The 25,506-nt window shown below is 35.4% G+C and overlaps 1 protein-coding gene across 3 annotated transcripts in view; it reads right to left on the bottom strand.

Moving 5' to 3' along the window:
- SYCP1 (synaptonemal complex protein 1) overlaps positions 1 to 25,506 on the bottom strand; it is a 130,044-nt gene that overhangs the window by 15,032 nt on the left and 89,506 nt on the right. For all 3 annotated transcript variants that reach the window (XM_044749361.2, XM_044749363.2, XM_070487115.1), the window contains 2 exons: positions 4,261 to 4,320; positions 1,431 to 1,610 (listed from right to left, as the gene is read on the bottom strand). In XM_044749361.2, the coding sequence (XP_044605296.1) occupies positions 1,431 to 1,610; positions 4,261 to 4,320 (240 nt within the window). The remainder of the gene's footprint in view (positions 1 to 1,430; positions 1,611 to 4,260; positions 4,321 to 25,506) is intronic.

The raw sequence follows: 25,506 nt of genomic DNA, 5'->3' as shown, positions 1-25,506 counted from the left end.
CACAATGCAATATTATATAGAAATAAAAATAATCAACTTTGAGCAACAATATAGATGTATCTCACAAACATAATATTAAGAGAAAAAAGTTGAAACAAAAATAATATGATTCTATTATAGAAAATGCAAAAACAAGTACATCTAATAAGTTGGGAGAGTGGCTAGCCTTGGGTGAGGAGCTAGTGACTGGAAGAGGGAACAAGAAGCTCTTCCAAGGTCATAGTAATATTCTGTGTTTTAATCTGAGTACTGGTAAAAAGGTTATGTTTGGCTTGTGAAGATTCATCAAGTTCTATAATTAAGATCTATCATATTTCAATAAAAATTTTTTTAAGTAAGGTCATTCTTTAATAGAGATCATTTCATATTCTCAATAATATAGTAGTAAATACAACAAAATAATTTTATATAAAAGCCTCTCAACTGTGGTTTACTAATTTTCATAATTTCCACAAGGTGGATAATAGTATATATATAATAGGATGTGAGTCTGACACTTCCTTTTGCTTTGGAATTGTCACCTGGAGCAAAAAGCTGGGGGGAAAAGTGCTAGTAACTCATATTCTAAAGAAAGCTCACTATGATTAAGGCCAGATACTTCCCTAGGGCTCATTAATAAGTGGTAGAACCAGTCCTACAATCACCAAACGCCTTCCTTCTTCCCAGTTATTTTAAGGAAACTGGAGGGGGGAGGCATGAAATTTCAGCTTAGAGGTAGGTGCAGAGACAGGTTGAGATATTTTTCCCCTCAACTCCCAAGACAATTGAGGAGATAACTCTTAACAGCAGTCGTATAAAGACTAAGGGTGCCTTCAAGAAGGGAGACTGGTATCTCATTCCCTAGCTGGATAAAAACCCAGGCAGAAAATTTGTTTATTGGTCTTTGTATCTGGCTGAGCAGAGGAAAAAGAAATTAGAGAGAGAGAGATGGCAGAGAAGCTGGGAGTGGGGAGCAAAAGTAGAGCATTCTGCATGGCCATTTAGCATGGAAAGGTTGAATGAATTCCCTATGGATTAAGCAGACACGGAAGATAGCTAGAATTGAGCCACCTCAGCAGTGGCACCTGCTCCATAAGGGCTGACTGCTAAGTAAAGGACTCCAGCAACAAGATGCTGTGGAGTAAACATCAAAGGTAAGTAACTGAGGTGATAGTGGAAAATGTCAAGTAAGAACCAGATTTCCCACATCAGGGACTATGCATTGGTGAATGCCAGAAAGTTATGAAATCTGCCCAAGTTGTCATCATGTTGTGGGCAATGATAGGGAAAAGAAAATGAAACCATTTCATGCTGGTATCACAAAAAATTGAAACATTCAAGAAACTGGTTTTATATTTACATGTGGGATATCAGATATGTGGTATATGATACCAGAACCTTCTTTTTTAACTAAAAAAATTACAACTTTCTTAGAAATTTTAGCAACCAACCTTTGGTAATGGTGTAGATACAGTACTTTTGGCAGATGTCCACAGATAATCTCTTTTATCTTTGGATTTTCCATGATCAGCTGATATGAAGTTTCGAGATATATTTTGTGAAGGAGCTGCTTTAGAATCAAATTTCTGATAACTAGTTTCAGGTGTTTCAAATAAAGATGTCTGTATTTTCTGTCGAACAACAAAGGTGAATAAAATCATCACTAAACATCATTTTAATTAAAGTGCAGCAACTATTAAAAATAACACTGGAATAAACTAAAATTTACCCCAAAATTTATTATTGACTAGATAACTTTGAATAAATTACATTTGTCTTCTTTTTAACTTTATTTCCCCATTTAAGATGAAAATGCTATCTGCCCCTCTCTATCTTCACAGAATTGCTGCTGGAAAAAAGATTAGGAAGTAAGATCACTAGGACTGGGCAAGAAACCTACAAATCACCTCATTTAGCTCCTTGATTATATAGATAGATAAATTTAAGCCTGGAGATACTTGGAGATTTACTTAGCATTTTTTCACAGAGTTGCATTTCCGTATCCTTTTTCCTAAATATTTCTACATCATAGTTGATAACAATTTTTTTTTAAAGATTTTATTTTTTTCCTTTTTCTCCCCAAAGCCCCCCGGTACATAGTTGTATATTCTTTGTTGTGGGTCCTTCTAGTTGTGTCATGCGGGACGCCGCCCCAGCGTGGCCCAATGAGCAGTGCCATGTCCGCGCCCAGGACCCGAACCAATGAAAGGCCGGGCAGCCTGCAGCGGAGCACGTGAACCCAACCACTCAGCCACGGGGTCAGCCCCCGATAACACAATTTTGATGAAAGCAAATTATTTTCTGCTCTCCGGATTTGTCAGGAGACAGCCTCAGAATCTCCAAAATGTAACTGCTTTCATGGACAAACTTTTCTCCCCCAAAGAGGATTGAGAATGGCAACTACACCACCTTGTGGCCAAGTCTGGGAATTAACATTTCCCTGGTAGCCTAAAAGAAAATGCACCCCCATTCTAGAACACTGAAATAACCCTCTTCATAATACAGCATGAAAATGTATGTACTTTCCTACAAGTTAGATTCTTTTCTGAATGTTACATTTCCAGTGATGCATATATACATAACATGCCTAATTTTCTCTGTTGTATTTTTTAAACACTTACAAGACGTTTCCTGTATGCCAATTACTATTTTAAAGGCTTTACAATTATCTAATTTAATCCTCATAACAACTTTAGGAAATAAGCACTATTATCATCCCTTCATAGATGAGGAAACTGAGGCACGAAGAAGTTGTTACTTTCCCAAACTCAGAAATGTTTGATAAACCTAATGACTATTATATATAAGGCTTGTGATATTTCACTATTGCTGGAATAAAGTATGGGAAACAATAGCCTATTTATATTTCTTAATTTCCTTTATAATTTTCTCATTATTTGTGCTGTATATATCCAAAACCACAGATAAAATATAGGGCATTTACTAATCTACTTGATAACAGATATAATAATGAGTATATATTACTGGAATTATATATGAATCAAAAAAACTCTATAAGAATATGTGATATATACTTTCATAATACACATATATTCTATATTTAGAAATGAATATTAGGGTTTACCCAATTTATTTATCTTCATCAGACACTTCCCTTAGACTATATCTAACCCTGCTAGCTAAGTTTAATGTGACAATAATTTCTCCAAATACAATGTTTCCAAGTGTCTATGTAGTGTCTGAGACAAATGAAGCACTCAATATTTATTCACAGGTACAGTTTTCTTTCCTTCTTTTCTTTCTTTGAACCCTAATGTAACAAAATTTAGCACTGTCTATGTTTAACAACTGAATTATTTTCAACTACTCTGTCACTTTCAGTCTATAGTCAAAGCAATCTCTGTGGGAACTTAGGAGACTACTCCACTGTGTATAAAGAGTATTTAATCATTTTAACTAAAACTTTCAATGAAAATTCTTCTGTAATAATCCTATATTACCAAATGGATTAGGAGCTGAGGGGCACCCCTTTTTTCCTCATACTTCTGCTTTCTTCCATGTGCAGGGAGCACCACTAGGGTAACATTTCCAACCTCTCTGTTTCCTTAGGGGAGAAGCAAAGACTTGATGACCCTGGTGAATCTGGAAGGAGAAACTGGGTGCATATATAGTCCAGCTCCTTCCTTATTCCTTCTCTTGGGTACCAAAGCACACACCCTGCTCTGCTCCTTTATGCTGTACGTTTTACCAGAGTAGACCATCAAGTGAGTAGAGTTGTCCCAGTCCAGCTCTACCTGTGACAGAGTAGGTAAATTTGTCTAATTTGGGATTTTAGGATGAAGAAATCCTCTTGCCTTCAAATATAAGCCACATTCTCCAGTATCAGTTATCAATAATAAAGATAATATTTTGGTTTTCATTGTCTTTCTCAATTGGTTCAGACTTAAGTAAGGAAAGCAGGATGTCATTTATTCAGCCCTCTCAAAACCCATAATCTAAATATAAGCTTTAGAATTTTTAATGAAAATATTTTGCCTCTAACATTGGAAATTCCTTGAGAGAAACACAGAAGTTCCTAACTAACTTAATACTATAATAAAAATTACAGAAGATTGAAATCTTCTCAATCCCCAAACAAATGCTTTGAAATTTTTAGCTAATGTTTTTGAATTAATAAATACCAAGAAACAATTTAGGAAATGAAATTGTGTGATGTATTTTAAATGTTCTTTTCCTATTTATGAAAAAGAATTTCTAAGCAGATGTTAGCAAACGAATTGGTTATAAGGAAAACCTATGAGAATTATATAAAACACTTACCTTGTCTTTTTTTTCTTTGAGAGTAACTGTGTTTTCTTTTGCCTCTCTTTTGAGTTTTTCCTATTAAAAATGAATATCAAGTTCATACAACGTAATCATTAATATTATCACAAACAAATGTTCCTATTATCAAAATCTTTCCTAGGAAGTATTAACAAAGAAAGAATACTGACTTCTAAATGTTATCAAATAATAAAAAGAAAAAAGAAAAATGAATTAGTTCCTTTCTACGGAGGTATGCTATTTGGTTTTATTTTTTTTAAAGTCTGATCTCTCTTTAGTACGTATCTGTGGAATCTTGAGTAAGTCTTTTAAAACTCTGAATACAGCTTTCTCACTTGCAAAATGAAGTGGATGGACCAGATTATAAAGTAAGGGAAACACACAAGTAACTAACTGTGAAGAGCTGCAAAAAGATGCAAAATATTATGGGCCTTTAGAGGCAGAATCCACTTTTTCTTTGTGTGTTGAAAAAAGGTACATTTCAGTTAGACTTTGAATAATGAACTTTCAACATGAGATAAACAGGGATGAGGGATAAAATGAAAGTATAAAAAAGTATAAAATACTTAGGAAATAATACATCATTTTTGCTGGAGATTAGGGTGTATGTATTAGTAGGAAAAAAAGAAGAATTAACCCTGGCCTACAGAAAAGAACATGTAGTATGCCTTTAATATGACAGTCATCTGGAGAACAGACTTGTTACAGCTCCAGGGAGCCTTAAATGTCTCAGACAAAGAAAAGTTCCAATATGCAGAACTTTAGGCAAACTTGCCTTGCTTGCCCATGATACCTAAGCCAATATCTATCCTCACTGAATACCTTGTGCACACCATGGTATCTCTCCCACAGTGTTGCTCCTAACCAGAGAACTCACTTCACCATGAAAGAAACTGGCAGCAAGCTGAATCTAACAGCTTTTTTTAATGTATCCTATCAACCACCAATGGTTGATCTTCAGTTATAGTGACAACTAGGGTCTACTCTAAGGGGCTGGAATGCCATCTTCTAGGATAAAGTATATCCTCTAAACTAGCAACATTGCACTGACTCTCAGTTAGAATACATATCTTGGCTTCTAGAGGACCGAAGGGAGAAAGCACCTCCCGCAATGCACTGTCTCCACAACTCGGACTTTTGCTGGTCTGGAGATCTTAGTACAGTCTGTTCTAATACAATATTTATTTCCAAGATGTGAATTAGCTCGTATACAAACATGAATCTTTGGTAGTGGTTAAATTGATCATGAGTTCCCTAAGACCAAAGAGATGGACCATCCACTAAGATCTCTATGCCTCAGTGAATAACTAAATATGCCTGTAGTATGGTCTGGCAAACAGGAACGATGATCTACAGGAATAGAGAATGACAGCCCTGTGCCTGAATTTCAGACCTAAATAAATTTACAAATCTGGAACTCACTAAATTAAAAGGAAGCCTGGTACTCTTGTGGAAGGATCTTGTAATAATATCACAAATACATAATGCATCCTTCCTACTATCTTGTACGCTGAGAGAAATACTAAGACTGACAGGTAACTGGACATTGACTCTTAGCTAACACCAATTCTTGTAATCTATAATGTTACTATTTTTTCACTAGTCACTAAGTATTAGGGTCAGGTGATAAATGGAATTTAATCCAAGTACACCTTGTAGTGAACCCATGGAACCATAAACCTATTCTGTGGTCATTTCTTCAGATCCTGAGTATACAGTTCGAACAGATAAACTCAGTAAGTGGTACAATCTCCATATCGAATCTGACCAGAGAGTGAGAGATTTTAAGTTTGGAAGGACCAAGTGGAAGACTTTTAAATTCTCCCTCCACATCAAGCATGAAAACATATACACCAAATACCACATCTCACCCATGCAGAGATTAAGGTCCCATCAAACCATGAAAGATGTAGGGAAGGTGATTTATCACAGTCCCACAAAGCCAACCTATTTTAATTGGAAGCTAACATTGTCATCTGGTAACAATTTCTTCATACCAATGGGTAGGTAAAATACGGACTGTCATATTGACTGGGATCAAAATTGAGAACTAAGAAAAAAGCTGCATATAAAAGATGAACTGAATCTATGTAAATATAAAGCTCAAGTTAAACAAATACCAGAATCATGGTTACAGAACAGGATGTACATTTTGATTAATCTTGACAATGTAAAATAATGAAATAAATATAAAAATTGAATATGCAGAAGAAGAGGCAGTAGGAGAAAGTGTTAGATATACTGCTTAAAAATATAAAGGTAACCAGTAAATTAATTAAAAAGGCTACACATGCCTTCCAAATCAACCAAAGCAAGACGCAAACACATACACTTTAGAGAAAAAGAAAGAAAATAAAATATTATCATGTAGTATGAAATAAGATGATAGAAACATGATTAAAATATATTATCATACTGATAAAGGGCTAATATCCAGAATATATAAGGAACTCTTATAATTCAACAACAAAAAACAAATAATTTAAAAAGGGGCAAAGGACTTGAATAGATAATTCTCCAAAAAAGATAGAAATGGCCAACAAGCATATGAAAAGATGCTTGACATCACTAATCATAAGAGAAATGCAAATCAAAACCAAAATGAGATATCACTCATTAGGATGGCCACTATCAAAATAACAGAAAATAACAAGTGTTGGTGAGGATACAGAGAAATTGGAACCCTTGTGCACTGTTGCTGGGAATATAAAATGGTATAGTTGCTATGCAAAACAGTATGGAGATATCTCCAAAAACTAATAGTAGAATTACCATATTATCCAGCAATCCCACTTCTGAGTATATATTGAAAAGAATTCAAAGCAGGATCTCCAAGAGATATTTGCAAACCCATGTTCATTACAATATTTTTCACAATATCCAAGAGGTTCAAGCAATCCAAATGTCCATCGACAAGTGAATGGATAAAGAAAATGTGGTATATACATACAATGAAATATTATGCAGCCTTAAAAAAGAAGGAAATTTGGTCACATGCTACAGTATGGATGAACCTTGAAGACACTATGCTAATTGAAATAATACAACCAGAAAGACAAATACTACATGATTCTACTTATATGAAGTATATGAAGTAGTTAAAATCAAAGAAACAGAGAGTAGGAAGGCAATTGTAAATGTCTTTTTGGGGAAATGAGGTTGGGGCGAAGGGGAAGGGGAATTAGTGTTTAACGCACACAGAGCTTCAGTTTTACAAGATGAAAAAGTTCTAGAGATCTATTGCACAACAATGTGTATATACTTAAAATTACTAAAATGTACACTTAAAAAGTGTTAAGATGGATAGTAAATTTAATGATATGCATTTTTTACCACAATTAAAAAAAGTAAAACCACAAACCATTCTATCTTATGATATCAATATAAAAGTACTAAATAAAACAGTTGTCCCTTGGTATCCATAGGGGATTGATTCCAGGACCCCCTGCATTACAAAATCCACAATCCACAAAATCCACAAATGCTCAAGTCTCTCATATAAAATGGCATAGAATTTGCATATAACCTATGCACATCCTCCCATATACCTTAAATCATCTCTAGCTTACTTATAATACCTAATACAATGTAAATGCCATGTAAATAGTTGTTATACTGTATTGTTTAGGGAATAATGATAGGGAAGAAAAGTTTGTCCACATTCAGTACAGACGTAACTATTGTAGTAGGCCTTTCAATCTGTGATTGGTTGAATCTGCAGATGTAGAACCTGCAGATATGGAGGGTCAACTGTATTAGCCAAAAGAATACATCACATTTTTAAAAATTTTTCATGACCAAATGGAGTTTATTCCAGAAATGCAAGAATAACCTTAAAAATACATATCATATAAATAAATCAGGAAAACTAACCAATTAGAGCAAAGGAGACTTCTCAGATTAGAGACTCAATCAAGGTTAATAAATAATGGACAAAAACATAAGACAAGAACAAAAAGAAAGTGAGGGTCACAATATGAGTATCAGACAAAGCTGACTTCAAGGAAAAAAGAGCAAAGAGAGAGGATACAGTTTCCAAGGAAAAATTAATTAGTATAAACTTTTATACAACAAATAGTACTCATCAAAACACATAAAGCAAAACTGCTTGAGAATTCAAAAAGAAGAGAAAAATAATAGTAATAGAACCATTAAAGCCTTCTTTCAGCTCATGACTGATCAAATAGAAAAAATACATAACAAAGTTAAAGTAGATGTCAATAAAATAATTGATACAATAGGTCAAACTTCTTGGTAAAGATGGTAGAATAAAGCCAGATTATAAAATCTTCCTCCCCCTAAACAAAAAGGAATGAAAGGGAGGAAAGGAAAGTAGTTAAGAACAGGCAAAAATAAATTCAACAACACAAACACACAATCTCATGCCATAATCTCTGATTCTAGTGAGGCTCAGCATGAGAGCCACAGAGTACAGTTGTGTTGATATGACCCTACTCAATGTGGCTCCTAACCTAATCACCACTTGCATAGTATTGGTGAAAGTGAACACGTATAATAATAAGGGTAACTATCACTAATATATCTGAATTTGATAAGAAGATGTCTAAGGGGATAAGTAGACAGTCCAGGAAAAAGAGGCCTAGAAAATGCATAGTGAAAGGCAGGAAAAACAACTAAATCTTATCATTTTGGTTTCTCTAATCTGGGCAAAGAAAGCACAATAACCATATCCATACAGTATTAATTATCCCTGTTAATAAATATAACAAACTAGAAATAAAGTAACAAGTTAAGATTTAAAGCAAAAAATTCTCCGGAAGGAGCAGAAAACACAAAAAGAAGAGATTCATCAAGAAACCACATGAATTTTGTCCTTTTACCTAGCCCCCCTCCTCTCATCACCCAGAAGGTGGAGTATACCAAATCATGATATTCTTATCTTTTCCCTCATAAAATTGGGTAAGTGAGGAAATACAGCTTGAAGAGAGAGCGGTAAGATAGCAAAAATGAATAACCACAGCTTATCTTCTCAAACAGACACACAGGCTCCAGGGCTTCACATTAAGTTTATGAAATGATCTGAAGGTTGAGGACAAAGATATCACAAGAAAACTAGAGACTAGTATCTCTTATGAATATAGATGCAAAAAAATCCTCAACAAAATACTAGCAAAGCAAACCTAGCAGAACATAAAGATTATATACATCATAAGCAAGTAGAACTTCTCCCAAGAAAGTAAGATTGCTTTAACATCTGAAAATCAATTAACGTAATACTTCATATTAATAGAATAAAAGACAAAAACTAGATGATCACCTCAATTGACACAGAAAAAGCATTTGCAAAATCCAACACCCTTTTATGATAAAAATATTCAACAGATTAGGAATAGAAGAGAACTTTCTCAACCTGATAAAGGGTATCCAGATAAACTGAATTTCATCAAAATTAAAGATTTTGTACTACAAATGATACCATCAAGAAAGTGAAAAGACAATCCACAGAATGGGAAGAAATATTTGCAAATCTTATATCAGATAAGAGACTTGTATCTGGAATATGTAAAGAACTCTTAAAAGTCAATACTAATAAGATAAACAACCTAATTTTAAAATGGGCAAAGTATCTGAATAGACATTTCTCCAAAAAAGATATACAAATGGCCAATAGCACATGAAAAGATAATCAACATCATAAACCATTAAAGAAATGCAAATCAAAACAATGACATATCACACCAGCCCCACTAGGATGACTATAATGCAAAAAGAGACAAGTGTTGGCGAGGATGTAGGAAAATTGGGACCTTCAGGCATTGCTGTGTGAATCCAAAATGGTACAGTTGGTTTAGAAAACAGTTGGGCAGGACCTTAAAATGTTAAACACAGAGATATCATATTACCCAGCTATTCTACTCTTACATATATAATCAAGAGAAGCAAAAACATATATCCACACAAAATTTGTACATGAATATTCATGACAGCATTATTCATAGTAGCCAAAGTGGAAACAACCCAATTTCCATCAGCTGATGAATGGATAAATAAAAGATAGTGTATCCATACAATAGAATATTATTCAGCAATAAAAAGGAACAAAGTACTGATATACGCTAGTACATGAATGGACCTTGAAAACTTTATGCTAAGTGAAAGAAGCCAGTCACAAGACAATATATTATATGATTTCAATTAAAGGAAATATCCAGAATAGGTGAATCTATAGAGATGGAAAGTATATTAGTGGTTGCCTAGAGCTGGTGAATCTGTTAATGGTGTGGGAGGATATAACTACTGATGGGTATGGGCATTCTTTTGGGGGTGAAACAAATATTCTAAAATTACATAGCAGTGATGGCTGCACATCTATTAATATATTAAAAATCTACACTTTAAATGAAAGATTGTATGGTACATAAATTATACGCCAATAAACTGTCTTAAAAAACTGATAGAGCTGAGCAGAGAAACAGACAAAATTGGGGACCTTAACACCACCCTTTCAGCAACTGACAGAACTCTTAGGGAGAAAACCAGCAAAAATATACAAAATCTGACCACCACAATCAACTAATTGACTGTAATTGACATCCACAGAAAGTTTCATCAACAATAGCATAATATACATTTGCTTCAAGCAGTCATGGATCATTCACCAAGATAGCCCATATCCTGGGCCATAAAAAAAACCTCAACAAATTTAAAGGAATGAAATTGCTATGGACTGAATGTTTGTGTCCCCCTACTCCCAAAATCCATATATTGAGGCCTTAATCCTCAATGTAGTGTGGTGTTTGGAAACAGGGCCTTTGGAAAGTAATTGGGTTTGGAAGAGGTCATGGAGGTGGAGCCCCCGTGATGGGATTGGTGCCCTTATAAGGAGATGAAGAAACCAGATCTCTATACCATGTGAGGACACAGCAAGAAGGCAGCTGTCTACAAGCAAGGAAATGGGCCTTAATCAGAACCTGAGCATGCTGGCACTCTGATCTCAGACTTCCAAGCCTCCAGAACTGTGAGAAGTAAATATTTGTTGTTTAACTACTGAATCAATTGTATTTTTGGTATAGTAGCCCAAGGAGACTACTACAGAAATCATATAGATTGTGTTCTCTGACCATAATGAAATCAAACTAGAAATCAATAACACAAAGAAAACAGGAAAATCTTTGAACACATGAACATTTAAAAACATACTTCTAAATAATCTATGAGTCAAAGAAGTCTCAAAGAAGTCTAAAATTATACCGAATTGAAAGAAAACAAAAACACAACATATCAAAACATGTGGGATACAGCTAAAGGAATACTGAGAGAGAAATTTATAGTACTAAATGCTTACATTAGAAAAAGGACAGAGTGATGTCAGCAAAATAGCAGAATAGGAGTTTCCTACTATCTTTCTCACCAAGAACATAGATTTTGACAATCATTCAGAGATGAGAGTATCTTCATGGAAGTTCTGGACTTCAGCAGAGAAGTTTCAGCACACAGTTGGAGCAAAAAAAATCCAAGATTGAACGCATTGAAGAGGATAAGTGGAATAGTTTCACTTTACCCATGTCACCCTCTCCCCCAAAACAGCACAGCTCAGTGCAAACAGAGACCCTCTCAGCCAGAAATTTTTCCCATGCAGGAAAGTGAGAGCATGAGAGTGAGTGCCCAGCTTCCCCAACTGTGTAGGATGCTGCCAAAGGGGCCCATTTCTTTCTCACCCCATCCAGAATACTGAGGTGAGGTGACCTGCATGACTGAAGGGTGAGGAAGAGCTGAGAGCACAGCAGTGAGGGCTCAGAATGTACTGAAGGGATGCAGATCCTACTAACCACTTCATGGACTCCATCAGGAAGCCTGCCCAGGAGTCACTGAGGACACCTCACCTGAAGATCCCCCCAACTCGCCCACAGGCACTCCCAACACTCCTCACACACACATACACACACACACACACACACACACACACACACACACACACACACACCCCATGGCTAACCTGTGCATGCCTCTAAAGGCAGCATGTGTGAGCTTTTGCAGATGGATAGTGAGCATGAACCGAAAGCTGCCCAACTCAGCAAGACTTGGAGAAAGCACACAAACTCAAGCATTCACGAATGCCCTGGGAAAGCAAACAGGAGGCTGTCAGTGCCTGACCTTTCCAGTATCAAGATAAGGCATACAATCTTAAGAATTCCCCTCAAAGAGGGAACCAGGAGCAGGCATATATATAGAAAATATCTAAGAAAGCCTTAGAATCCCTAGCAGGGCTGACAGAAGATATTTCTCTCCTGAAAGCAGTCAGTAAAGACTGGAGGAGGTAACTGCTTCTTCAAATGTGAAGACAGCAATGCAAGACTTCAAGGAACATGAAAAGTCAAAGCAATGTGACACCACCAGAGGAACACAATAATTTTCCAGTAACCACCCCAAAGAAATAGAGATCTATGATTTTCCTAATAAAGAACTCAAAATACTTGTTTTAAGGATGCTCAATGAGCTACAAGAAAACATAGAAAGACAATTCAATAAAACAATACACAAACAAAAAGAGAAGTTTAACAGAAAGAAGAAATCATGAAAAAGAACCAAAGAGGAATTCTAGGGCTGGAAAATACAATGAATACATGAAAAATGAAATAGAGAACATCAATATCAGACTGCAACAAGCAGAAGAAAGAATCTATGAACTTAAAGATAAGTCTTTTGAAATTATCCAGTCAAAAGAACAAAGATAAAAGAACGAAAAAGAGTGAAGAAAGACTACAGGAATTATGGGATACCATTGAACGAAACAATTTTCACGTTATTGGAGTCCCAGAGGAAAAGAGATGGAGAACCAGGAAGAAAGCTAATTTAAAGAAATGATGGCTGAGAACTTCCCAAATCTGGGGAGAGATTTGGAATTCAAGTTCATGAAGCTCATAGGTCCCCAAAAAGATTCAATTCAAAGAAACCTTCTCCAAGACACATTATAATAAAACTGGCTAAAATCAAAGACAAAGGGATTTTTTAAAGCAATGAGAGAAAGAAAACTTCTCACGTACAAGGGAACCCCCATAAGGATGTCAGTGGATTTCTCCACAGAAACCTGGCAGAGAGAAAATGGGATGATATATTCAAAGAACTCAAGGAAAAAACCTGCCAACCAAGAATATTTTACCCAGCAAAGCTGTCCTTCCAAAACGAAAGAATTGATAAAGACTTTCCCAGACAAAGAAAAGCTGAGGGAGTTCATCATCACCAGACCCGCCTTAAAGAAATGCTGAAAGGAGTTCTTCAAGCTGAAATAAAAGGATGGTATTTAATAACACAAAAACATATAAAATATAAAACACACTGGTAAAGGTAAGTATGTGGTCAAATTTAGAATACTCTAATATGTAATATAGTGGTGTATTACTTAACTCTTGGATAAAGATTCAATGAAAAAAGTATTAAAAATAAGTATAGCTACAATAATTTATTAATGGGGACACATTATTAAGATATAAATTGTGACATCAAAAACATAAAATGAGAGAGGGGGAACAAAAGGGCAGAGTTTTGTTTGCACTACAAGTTAAGTTGTTATCACTTTAAAATAGACTACTATAACCATAAGATGTTTTAGGTAAGTCTCATGGTAACCACAAAGCAAAAACTTACAGTAGAAACACTAAAGATAAACAGAAGGGAATCAAAATGTACTACTAGTTAAAATCATCAATTCAGAAAGGAAGACAGTAAAAGAGGAAGAAAGAAACAAAAGAACTACATAACAGCCAGAAAACAATTAGTTTGGTAAGTCTTTACTTAACAATGATTACTTTAATGACTGAATTCTCCAAGCAAAAGACATAGAGTGGTGAATGGATAAATATACAAGACCCAAATGGATAAATATACAAGATCCAATGCCTTTAAAAGACTCACTTAGCTTTAATGACAATCATAGGCTAAAAATGAAGGGATGGAAAAAGATATTCCATGCAAAAAGAAACCAAAAGAGAGTATAGGTAGCTATACTTATATCAGATAAAATAGACCTTAAGCCAAAAGCTGTAACAAGAGACAAAGAAGGTCATTATGTAATGATAAAGGGGTCACTTCACCAAGATAATATAACAATTGTACATATACACACACTCAACATCAGAGCACCTAAATATGTTAACCTAATACCAACAGATCTGAAGGGAGAAATAGTAAACAATACAATGAAAGCAGGAGATTTCAGTACCCCACTTTCAGGAACGGATAGATTGTTCAGACAAAAATCAATAAGGAAATATTGGATATGAACTATACTTTAGATCAAACAGACTTAACAGACATATACATAACTTTCCATCCAACAAAACAAAATATACATTCTTCTCAAGCGCATATAGAACATCTCCAGGATAAATCATATGTTAGGCCACAAAACAAGTCTCAACAAATTTAAGAAGATTCATATCATAGCAAGTATCTTTTCCAACCACAATGGCATGAAATTAGAAATCAATAATGGGAGGTAAGCCAAAAAATTCATAAATATGTGGAAATCAAACAACATACTCCTGGCAACCAATGAGTCAAAGAAGAAATCAAAAGGGAAATCAAAAAATATCTTGAAATAGGAGGTGACGTCAGCAATGAGGCAGAGTGAGCTGTTCCCTTTATCTCTCCCCCTTTGAACTACTAAATGGACACTCACTGAACAATGGAGGATACCCAAACAGCACAACAGGACACCTGAGAGACCCACACAGCTATACATCTAAAGGCGGATGGACTGGGTCCCTGGGAAGTAGTGGAGATGAGTGAAGACAACCCGACCCTTCCCTAGCAGCCCAGTGCATGCACATGAATGCTTTCCTGCCCAGCGGGAGCACCCATAGTGGTGCTGCAGCCCCACAAGTGGGTACACACCTTAGCACAACTGTAAGAAGACATGGCAGCAGCCCTGAGCCTGTGCACAAATGCTTTCCCAGCCAGGGGGAGTTCCCAACATACCCATAACTTCCAGCAGATGGGGTAGGATCAGAAACAGAGCTCCTTCTTGCCCCCATTGGTAGCAGGTAGAATCTGAGACCAGATACTACCACAAATGTTCTAGCAAAGTATTAGTTCATCAAACACCATGAGAAACTACATTAACAATTCAGAGCAGAAGGAAAATGACAAGTCTCCAGAAACCAACCCTGAAGTCACAGAAATTTACAATCTAACTGACAGAGAATTCAAAATAGCTGTCAATGAGTTACAAGAAAACTCAGAGGGGCTGGCCCAGTGGCGTAGTGGTTAAGTTCGCATGTTCCATGTTGGTGGCCCGGGGTTCACCAGTTCAGATCCCAGGTGCAGACATACACACTACTTGTCAAGCTATGCTATGGCAGGCATCCCACATATAAAGTAGAGGGAGATGGGCATGGATGTTACTTCAGGGCCAGTCTTCCTCAGCAAAAAGAGTAGGATTGGTAGCAGATGTTAGCTCAGGGCTAATCTTCCTCAAAAAAAAAGAAAGAAAAAAGAAAACTCAGAAAGACAGTTCGATAAGCTCAGGAATAAAATTAACAAGAAGGAGGAATACTTCACCCAAAAGATTGAAACTATTAAAAAAAAAAAAAAAGCAGAAATTATGGATATGAAGAACACAATTAATGAGATAAAAAATAATCTAGAATCCTTTAAAAATAGAGCTGACATTATGAAATTAGTGATTTAGAGGACAGAAATATAGAAATCCTTCAGGTGGAGGAGGAAAGAGAACTAAGATTTTTTTTTTTTAATGAAGGAATTCTTTGAGAAATATCCAACTCAATTAGAAAAAGCAAAATAAGGATTATAGATATTCCAGAGGGAGAAGAGATGGAGAAAGGAGCAGAGAGCTTGTTCAAAGAAATAATAGCTGGGAACTTCCAAAACCTAGGGAAGGAACCAGACTGAAAAATACATGAAGCCAATAGAACTCCTAATTACATCAATGCAAAAAGACCTTCTCCAAGGCATATAATAGTAAAACTGGCAAAAGTAAATGACAAAGAAAAAATATTAAGAGCAGTGAGACAACAAAATAACCTATAAAGGAACCCCTATCAGGCCTCAGTGAATTTCTCAGCAGAAACTTTACAGGCTGGCAGAGAATGGAATGATATATTCAAAACATTGAAAAACAAAAACTTTAAGCCAAGAATACTCTATCTCTCAGATACAATGGAGAAATAAGAGCTTTCCCAAATAAACAAAAGCTGAGACAGTTCATCACCTCTAGACCTCCCCTACAAGAAATGATCAAGAATGCTCTCATACCTGAAACAAAAGGCAAAGGTCTACCAAGCTTTGAGCAAGAAGATAAATAGACAGACAAAATCAGAAAATCGGAAAACTGCAACTCTCTTTCAGAAAAGGGTTTCAAATAATTAAATATAACCTCAAAGATAAAGGGAAGGAAAACATCAAAAGTACCTATAAACACTTCAACTTAATTACAAACTCACAACACAAAACAGAATAATTGTTGACAACAATAATTCATAAGGGGAAGAGGTGAGGGATGAAACTTGCTTAGGCTAATGGAGATAAGAGGTTATCAGAAAATGGACTATCTCTTCTACAAGATTTTTGATATAAACTTCACAGCAACCACTAAGCAAAAAATCAGAACAGAGCCACAATTCATAAACAAAAGAAAATTGAGAAAACCACCAATTAAAATGGCAGTCAGAAATATAAGGAAAGAGAAACAATGACAATATAGAACAACCAGAAAACAAGAGATAAAATGGCAGTATTAAGCCCTCATATATCAATAATCACTCTAAATGTAAACAGATTGAATTCTCCAATCAAAAGACACAGAGTATCTAGATGGATTAAAAAACAACACCCAAAAATCAGCAATTCCAGAAGTTCCATGCACCCCTATCTTCATTGTAGCATTATTCACAATAGCCAAGTCATGGAACCAACCTAAGTGCCCAGCAACTGATGACTGGATAAAGAAGTTGTGGTATATACATACAATGGAATACTACTCAGCCATAAAAAAGGACAAAGTCGTCCCATTCACAACAACATGGATAGACCTTGAGGGTATTATGTTGAGTGAAATAAGCCAGACAGAGAAAGACGAACTCTGTATGACTCCACTCATAGGTGGTAGTTAACATATGGACAAAGAGAACTGATCGGTGGTTGCCAGGGGAAAGGGGGGTGGGGGTAGGGTACTAGGGGTGAAGTGGTGTACCTACAACACGACTAATAATAATGTACAACTGTAATTTCACAAGGATGTTAACTTTTATAACCTTAATAATAAAAAAAGACATTAAAAAATAAAAATAATTTAAAAAATTAAAAAAATAAAAAAAAAACAACACCCAACAATATGCTGCCTCTAGGAAACACATCTCAGCTCTTAAGACAAACATAGGGTCAGAGTTAAGGGATGGAAGATGATACTCTAAGCAAATGGCAAACAAAAGAAAGGAGATGTTGCCATACTTATATCAGACAAAGCAAACTTCAAGATAAAAAAGACAATGAGAGACAAAGAGGGGCAGTATATAATGATAAAAGGGACTTTCCACCAAGGGGACATAACACTTATAAATATAAATGCACCTAACACAGGAGCACCAAAGTATGTAAGGCAACTAAAAACAGATCTAAAGGGGGAAATTAACAGCAATACAATAATAGTAGGGGACCTAATACCCCACTTACATCAATGGATAGACCATCCAGGCAGAGAGTCAACAAGGAAATAGTAGATTTAAGTGAAACACTTGATTACATGGACTTAATAGATATACAGAGAGCATTCTCTCCAAAAAGAGCAGAATATACATTCTTCTCAAGTGCACATGGAACATTTTCAAAGATAGACCATATGTTGGGAAACAAACCAAGCCTCAACAAATGTAAGAAGATTGAAGTCACATCAAGCGTCTTTCCTGACCACAATGTTATGAAACTAGAAATCACCTACAAGAAAAAAGCTGGGAAAGTCACAAATATGTGGAGACTAAAGAACATGCTACTGACCAACCACTGGATCAATGAAGAAATCAAAGGAAAAATTTAAAAAATACCTGGAGACAAATGAAAATGAAAATACAACATACCAACTCTTATGGGACGCAGCAAAAGCAGTTATAAGAGGGAAATTAATAACAATACAGGCCCCCCCCCCCAACAAACAAGAAAAACCTCAAGTAAGTAATCTTAAACTACACCTAACAGAAGTAGAAAAAGCAGAACAAACAAAGCCCAAAGTCAGCAGGAGGAGGGAAATAATAAAAATTAGAGCAGAAATAAATGAAGTAGAGATAAAAAAAAAAAAAAAACAGTAGAAAGGATCAATGAAACTAAGAGCTGGTTCTTTGAGAAGATAAACAAAACTGACAAACCCTTAGCCAGACTCACAATGAAAAAAGGAGAGAAGGCTCAAATAAATAAAATTAGAAATGAAACAGGAGAAATTACAACAGATACTGAGGAAATACAAAGAATTATAGGAGAAATACTATGAAAAACTATATTCCCACAAATTGGATAACCTAGAAGAAAAGGATAAATTCTCAGACTCATACAACCTCCCAAAACTGAATCAAGAAGAAAGAGAAAATCTGAACAGACCACTCACAAGTAAAGAGATCAAAACAGTAATCAAAAACCTCCCAAAAAATAAAAGTCCAGGACCAGATGGCTTTCTGGAGAATTCTATAAACATTCAAACTTTTAACACCTATCCTTCTCAAACTATTCCAAAATATTGAAGAAGAAAGAACACTTCCTAACTCAGTTAATGAGGCCAACATTATCCTGATACCAAAACCAGATAAGGACAACACAAAGAAGGAAAACTACAGGCCAATATCACCGATAAACACAGATGCAAAACTCCTCAACAAAATATTGGCAAACCAAATATAGCAATACATTAAAAAGATCATGCACCATGATCACGTGGGATTTATACTAGGAACGTAGGGATGGTTCAACATCTACAAATCAATCAATGTGATACACCACATTAACAAAATGAGGAATAATAACCACATAATCATCTCAATAGATCAAGATCCAACATCCATTAATGATAGAAACTCTCAAGAAAATGGGTATAGAAGGAAAGTATCTCAACACAATGAAGGGCATCTACTACAAGCCCACAGCCAATATAATACCTAACAGTGAAAAACTAAAAGCCATCCCTCTGAGAACAGGAACAAGACAAGGGTGTCCACTCTCACCACTCCTATTCAACATACTACTGGAGGCTTTGGTCAGAGCAATCAGGCAACAAAAGGAAATAAAAGGAACTCAAATTGGAAAGGAAGAAATGAAACTCTCAATGTCTGCAGATGACCTAATGCTATATTTAGAAAACCCTAGGGGCTGGCCCCGTGGCCAAGTGGTTAAGTTTGCGCGCTCCGCTGCAGGCTGCCCAGTGTTTCGTTGGTTCGAATCCTGGGCACGGACATGGCACTGCTCATCAAACCACGCTGAGGCAGCGTCCCACATGCCACAACTAGAAGGACCCACAACAAAGAATACACAACTATGTACCGGGGGGCTTTGGGGAGAAAAAGGAAAAAAATAAAATCTTTTAAAAAAAAAACAAAAAACCCTAAAGAATCCATCAGAAAACTAGTAGAAATAATCAACAATACAGCAAAGTTGCAGGGTAGAAAATCAACTTACAAAAATCAGCTCCAGGGGCCGGCCCCATGGCTGAGTGGTTAAGTTCACACGTTCTGCTGCAGGCGGCCCAGTGTTTCGTCAGTTCGAATCCTGGGCGTGGACATGGCACTGCTCATCAAGCCACACTGAGGCGGCGTCCCACATGCCACAACTAGAAGGACCCACAACTACGAATATACAACTATGTACTGGGGGGCTTTGGGGAAAAAAAGGAAAAAAATAAAATCTTCCCAAAAAATCAGCTCCATTGCTATATACTAATAACGAAGTAGCAGAAGAGAAATTAAGAATACAATCCCATTTACAATTGCAACAAAAAGAATAAAATACCTAGAGATAAATTTAGCCAAAGAGGTGAAAGACCTGTATACTGAAAACTATAAGACATTATTGGAAGAAATTGAAGAAGACATAAAGAAATGGAAAGATATTCCATGTTCATGGGTTGGAAGAATAAACATAGTCAAAATGGCCATACTACCTAAAGCGATCTACAGATTCAATGCAATCCCAATCAAAATCCCAATGACATTCTTCACAGAAATAGAACAAAGAATCCTAAAATTTATACAGAACAACAAAAGGCCTCAAATAGCCAAAGAAATCTTGAGAACAAAGAACAAAGCTGGAGGCATCACAATCCCTAACTTCAAAATATATTACAAAGCTATAGTAATCAAAACAGCATGGTACTGGTACAAAAACAGACAGAGATCAATGGAACAGAATTGAAAGCCCAGAAGTAAAACCACACACCTATGAACAGCTAATAATCAACAAAGGAGCCAAGAACAGACAGCAGAGAAAGGAAAGTCTCTTCAATAAATAGTGTTTGGAAAACTGGACAGCCACATGCAAAAGGATGAAAATAGACAATTACCTTGCACCATGCAAAAAAATTAACTCAAAATGGATTAAAACTTGAATCTAAGACCCAAAACAATAAAACTCCTAGAAGAAAACATAGGCAGTACACTCTTTGATATCAGTCATAGCAGTATCTTTTCAAATACTATGTCTACTCAGGCAAGGGAAACAAAAGAAAAAATAAACAAATGGGATTATATCAGACTAAAAACTTCTGCAGGACAAGGGAAACCATGAACAAAATGAAAAGAGGACCCACCAACTGGGAGAAAATATTTGCAAATCATATGTCAGACAAGGGGTTAATATCCAAAATACATGAAGAACTCATACAACTCAACAACAACAGAAAACAAACAACCCAATAAAAAATGGGCAGAGAATATGAACAAATGAAATACAGATGGTCAAAAGGCACATGAAAAGATGTTCAACATCACTAATTAATAGGAAAATGCAAATCAAAACTACAATGAGATACCACCTTACACCTGTTGGAATGGTTATAATTATCAAGACAAAAAATAACAAACATTGGAGAGGCTGTGAAGAAAAGGGAACCCTCATACACTGCTGGTGGGAATGCTAACTGATACAGCCACTACGGAAAACAGTATGGAGATTTCTCAAAAAATTTAAAAGAGAAATACAATATGATCCACCTATCCTACTACTGGGTATTTGTCCAAAGAACTTGATATCAACAATTCAAAGAGATTTATGTACCTCTATGTTCATTGCAGCATTATTCACAATAGCCAAGACCTGGAAGCAACCCAAATGCCCTTCTGCAGACGAATGGATAAAGAAGATGTGGTGTATATATATATATGTATATATATATATATATACATACATATATATATACACACACACACACACACACCAGAATACTACTTAGTCATAGACAAAATTGTCCCATTTGCAACAACATGGATTGACCTTGAGGGTATGATGTCAAGTGAAATAAGCCAGACAGAGAAAGACAAATACTGCATAATTTCACTCATATGTGAAAGATAAACAAACACAAGGATAAAGAGAACAGATTAGTGGTTACCAGAGGGGAAGGGGGTTGAGGGGTTGGCAAAAGGAGTAAAGCGGTACATACATATGGAGATGGATAAAAATCAGACTACAGGTGGTGAGCACGATGGACTCTATACAGAAACTGATAAATAATAATGTAGGCCTGAAACTACACAATGTTATAAACCATTATGACCACAATAAAATAACTGAAAAAAAATGCAGAATGACAAAACCAATTAGATGTGGAGGGGGGTGGAGAAATGAATGCTAATGTAAAAATTGTCTTTAAAAAGTAATCATATCACAATTGGCATTGTAAGAGATCCTTAGTTATAACCACTCCATTTTTGTCCTTACTATGATTCCAAGAAATGTGTTAATTTTAGAGACATAATCAGTTGAACTTAAATTGCTTTGTTAATGTAGCCCACAAATAAATGAGCAGGAAATGGTTAAACAGTAAAACATTAGGCAGCATTGTTCAGATTTTAAGTGGACACTACCACAAGCTATTACATTATTTGTGGTTAGTTGTTCATAAAATTGTATTTTTAAGTATATAGTTTTCATTCTATAGTGTAGGATGAGATCTTCACCTTTCTATTGTCATTACAAGATCCTAAATTTAAATGCTTATATATGCACATGGACTTAATTGACTCTAAGAGATAATTACCATTAACATGCTAATATATAAAAGGATAAGACAGATCATTATTAGAAGAGAAAACATAAAGAACTAATAAATGTGAAAACATTCATCTTTACTCTTAATGAAGAATAAGATTAAAGTCAAAAATGAAATAATTTGCAAGTTGGACCCCTTTATATACAATTGGTAGGAGTATACAGTAGTTTAACTTTTTAAAAACCATTTGACAATATGTATGAAGAGTCTTAAGAATGAATATACCCTTTGGCTTAACAATGATGCTACTAGCAATCTAATTTAATAAAATACCTGGAGGTGTAAAAAAAAATCTTAAAATAAATGAAAATGGAAACACAGCATACCAAAAATTACGGGATGCAAGCAGTTCTAAGAGAAAAGTTTACAGTGATAAACACCTACATAAAGAAAAAAGAAAGATCTCAAGTAAACAGCCTAGCCTTATACCTCAAGAAAACAGAAGAAGAACAAACTAAACCCAAAGTTAGCAGAAGGAAGAAAATAACAAAGATCAGAGGAGAAATAAATGAAATAGAAACCATAAAAACAATAGAAAAGGTCAACAAAACTAAGGGTTGATTATTTGAAAATATAAACATAACTGGCACATTTAGGTAGACTATAAAAAAAGAGAGAAGTGGCCAGCCTCATGGCCTAGTGGTTAAGTTCAGCACACTCCACTTCAGCAGTCTGGGTTCAATTCCCAGGCACAGACCTACATCACTTGTCGGCAGCCATGCTGTGGTGGCATCCTGCATACAAATTAGAGGAAGATTAGTACAGATACTAGCTCAGGGCGAATCTTCCTCAAGCAAAATGAGGAAGATTGACAACAAATGTTAGCTCAGGACAAATCTTCCTCAGCAAAAAAAAAAGAGAGAGAGAGAAGAGTCAAATAGATAAAATCAGAAATGAAAGAAGAGACATTACAACAAATACCACAGAAACACAAAGGATCAAAAGAGACCACTATGCGCAATTATATGCCAACAAATTGGATAACTTAGAAGAAACAGATAAATTCCTAGAAACATACAACCTGCCAAGACTGAATCATGAAAAAACAGAAAATCTGAATAGAACAATAACAAATAAGGAGAGTAAATCAGTAATGAAAACTCTCTCAACAATAAAAGCCAAGGACCAGATGGCTTTAGAGGTGAATTCTATAAAACATTCAAAAAAGAATTAATACCATCCTTCTCAAAATCTTCCCAAAAAATTGAGGAGGAAAGAACAGTTCCTAACTCATTTTAACAAGGCCAGCATTACCAACTGTTACCAAAGCCAGAGAAGGGTACTACAAGAAAAGAAAATTACAGGCCAATATCCCTGATAAACATATATACAAAAATCCTAAACAAAATACCAGTGAACAGAATTCAACAGCACATTAAAAAGATGATATGACATGATCAAGTGAGATTTATCCCTGGGATGCAAGGATAGTTCAACATATGCAAATCAACAAATGTGATACACCACATTAACAACATAAAGGATAAAAATCATATAATCATCTCAACAGATACAGGAAAAGCATTTGACAAAATTTAACATCCTTTAATGATAAAAACTTTCAACAAACTGGGCAGGAAAGGAATGTACCTCAACATAATAAAGACCATATATGACAAGCCCACAGCTAATATTATACTCAATAGTGAAAAGCTGAAAGCTTTTCCTCTAAGATCAAGAACAAGACAAGGATACTCACTATCACCACCTCCATTCAACATAATACTGGAAGTCCTAGCCAGAACAATCAAGAAATAAAAAGAAATAAAAGCATCATATTGGAAAGGAAAAATTGTCTCTATTTGCATAGGACGTTATTTTATATAGAGAAAATCCTAAAGACTCCACTAAATAACTGTTAGAACTAATAAACGAATTCAGTAAAATTGAAGGATACAAAATTAACATACAATAATCAGTAGCATTTCTATACACAAACAATGAATTATCTGAAAAAGAAAGAAAGAAAACAACCCCACTTACAATAGCATCAAAAGCCATAAAATACTTAGGAATAAATTTTACCAAGGAGGTGAAAGATCTCTACACTAAAAACTACAAAACATTGATGAAAGAAATCACCAATGGAAAGGTATCCCGTGTTCACGGATTGGAATAATTAATATTGTTAAAATGTCCATTTTACTCAAAGTCATCTATAGATTCAATGGAATCCCTATCAAGATTCCAACAACATTTTTTACAGAAGTAGGGAAAAAATCCTAAAATTTACATAAAACCAAAAAAGACCCTAAGAAGTCAAAGCAATTCTGAGAAAGAAGAACAAAGCGGGAGGCATCACACTTCCTGATTTCAAGCTATATTATAAAGGTATAGTAATCAAAACAGTATAGTAAGGGCAGAAAAACAGACAATACATCAATGGAACAGAATCAAGAGTCCAGAAATAAACTCATGAATACAGTCAACCAATATTTGACAAGGGAGAAAAGAATACACACTGGAGAAGAGAGAGTCTCTTCAATAAATGGTCCTGGGAAAACCAGATATTCACATGTAAAAGAATGAAGCCAAACCCCTATCTTACACCACTCTCAAAAATTAACTTGAAATGGACCAAACACTGAAATGTAAGACAGGAAGCCATAAAACTCATAGAAGAAAAGGGGAAAAAATCTCCTTGACATGGGTCTTGGCAATGATTTTTTGGATATGACACCAAAAGCACAAGCAACAAAATCAAAAATAAACAAGAGGGACTATATCAAACTAAAAAAGCTTCCACACAGCAAAAAAAAGAAAAGAAAGAAATCAACAAAACGAAAAGATAATCTATAGAATGGGAAAAAATATTTGCAAACAATGTATTCAATAAGTCGTTAATATCAAAAAAACATATAAATAACTCAATAGCAAAATCCAATCCAATTAAAAAACGCGGGGCTGGCCCAGTGGCGCTCTGCTTAGGCAGCCCAGGGTTCGCAGGTTCAGATCCCAGGTGAAGACCTATGCACCATTCATCAAGCCATGCTGTGGTGGCATCCTACATATAAAACAGAGGA

Source organism: Equus asinus, chromosome 16 (genome assembly GCF_041296235.1).
Source record: "Equus asinus isolate D_3611 breed Donkey chromosome 16, EquAss-T2T_v2, whole genome shotgun sequence".
Lineage (NCBI taxonomy): Eukaryota > Metazoa > Chordata > Mammalia > Perissodactyla > Equidae > Equus > Equus asinus.
The sequence above is the reverse complement of the archived record's forward strand: the minus strand, read 5'-3'. Positions and strand labels throughout refer to the sequence as shown.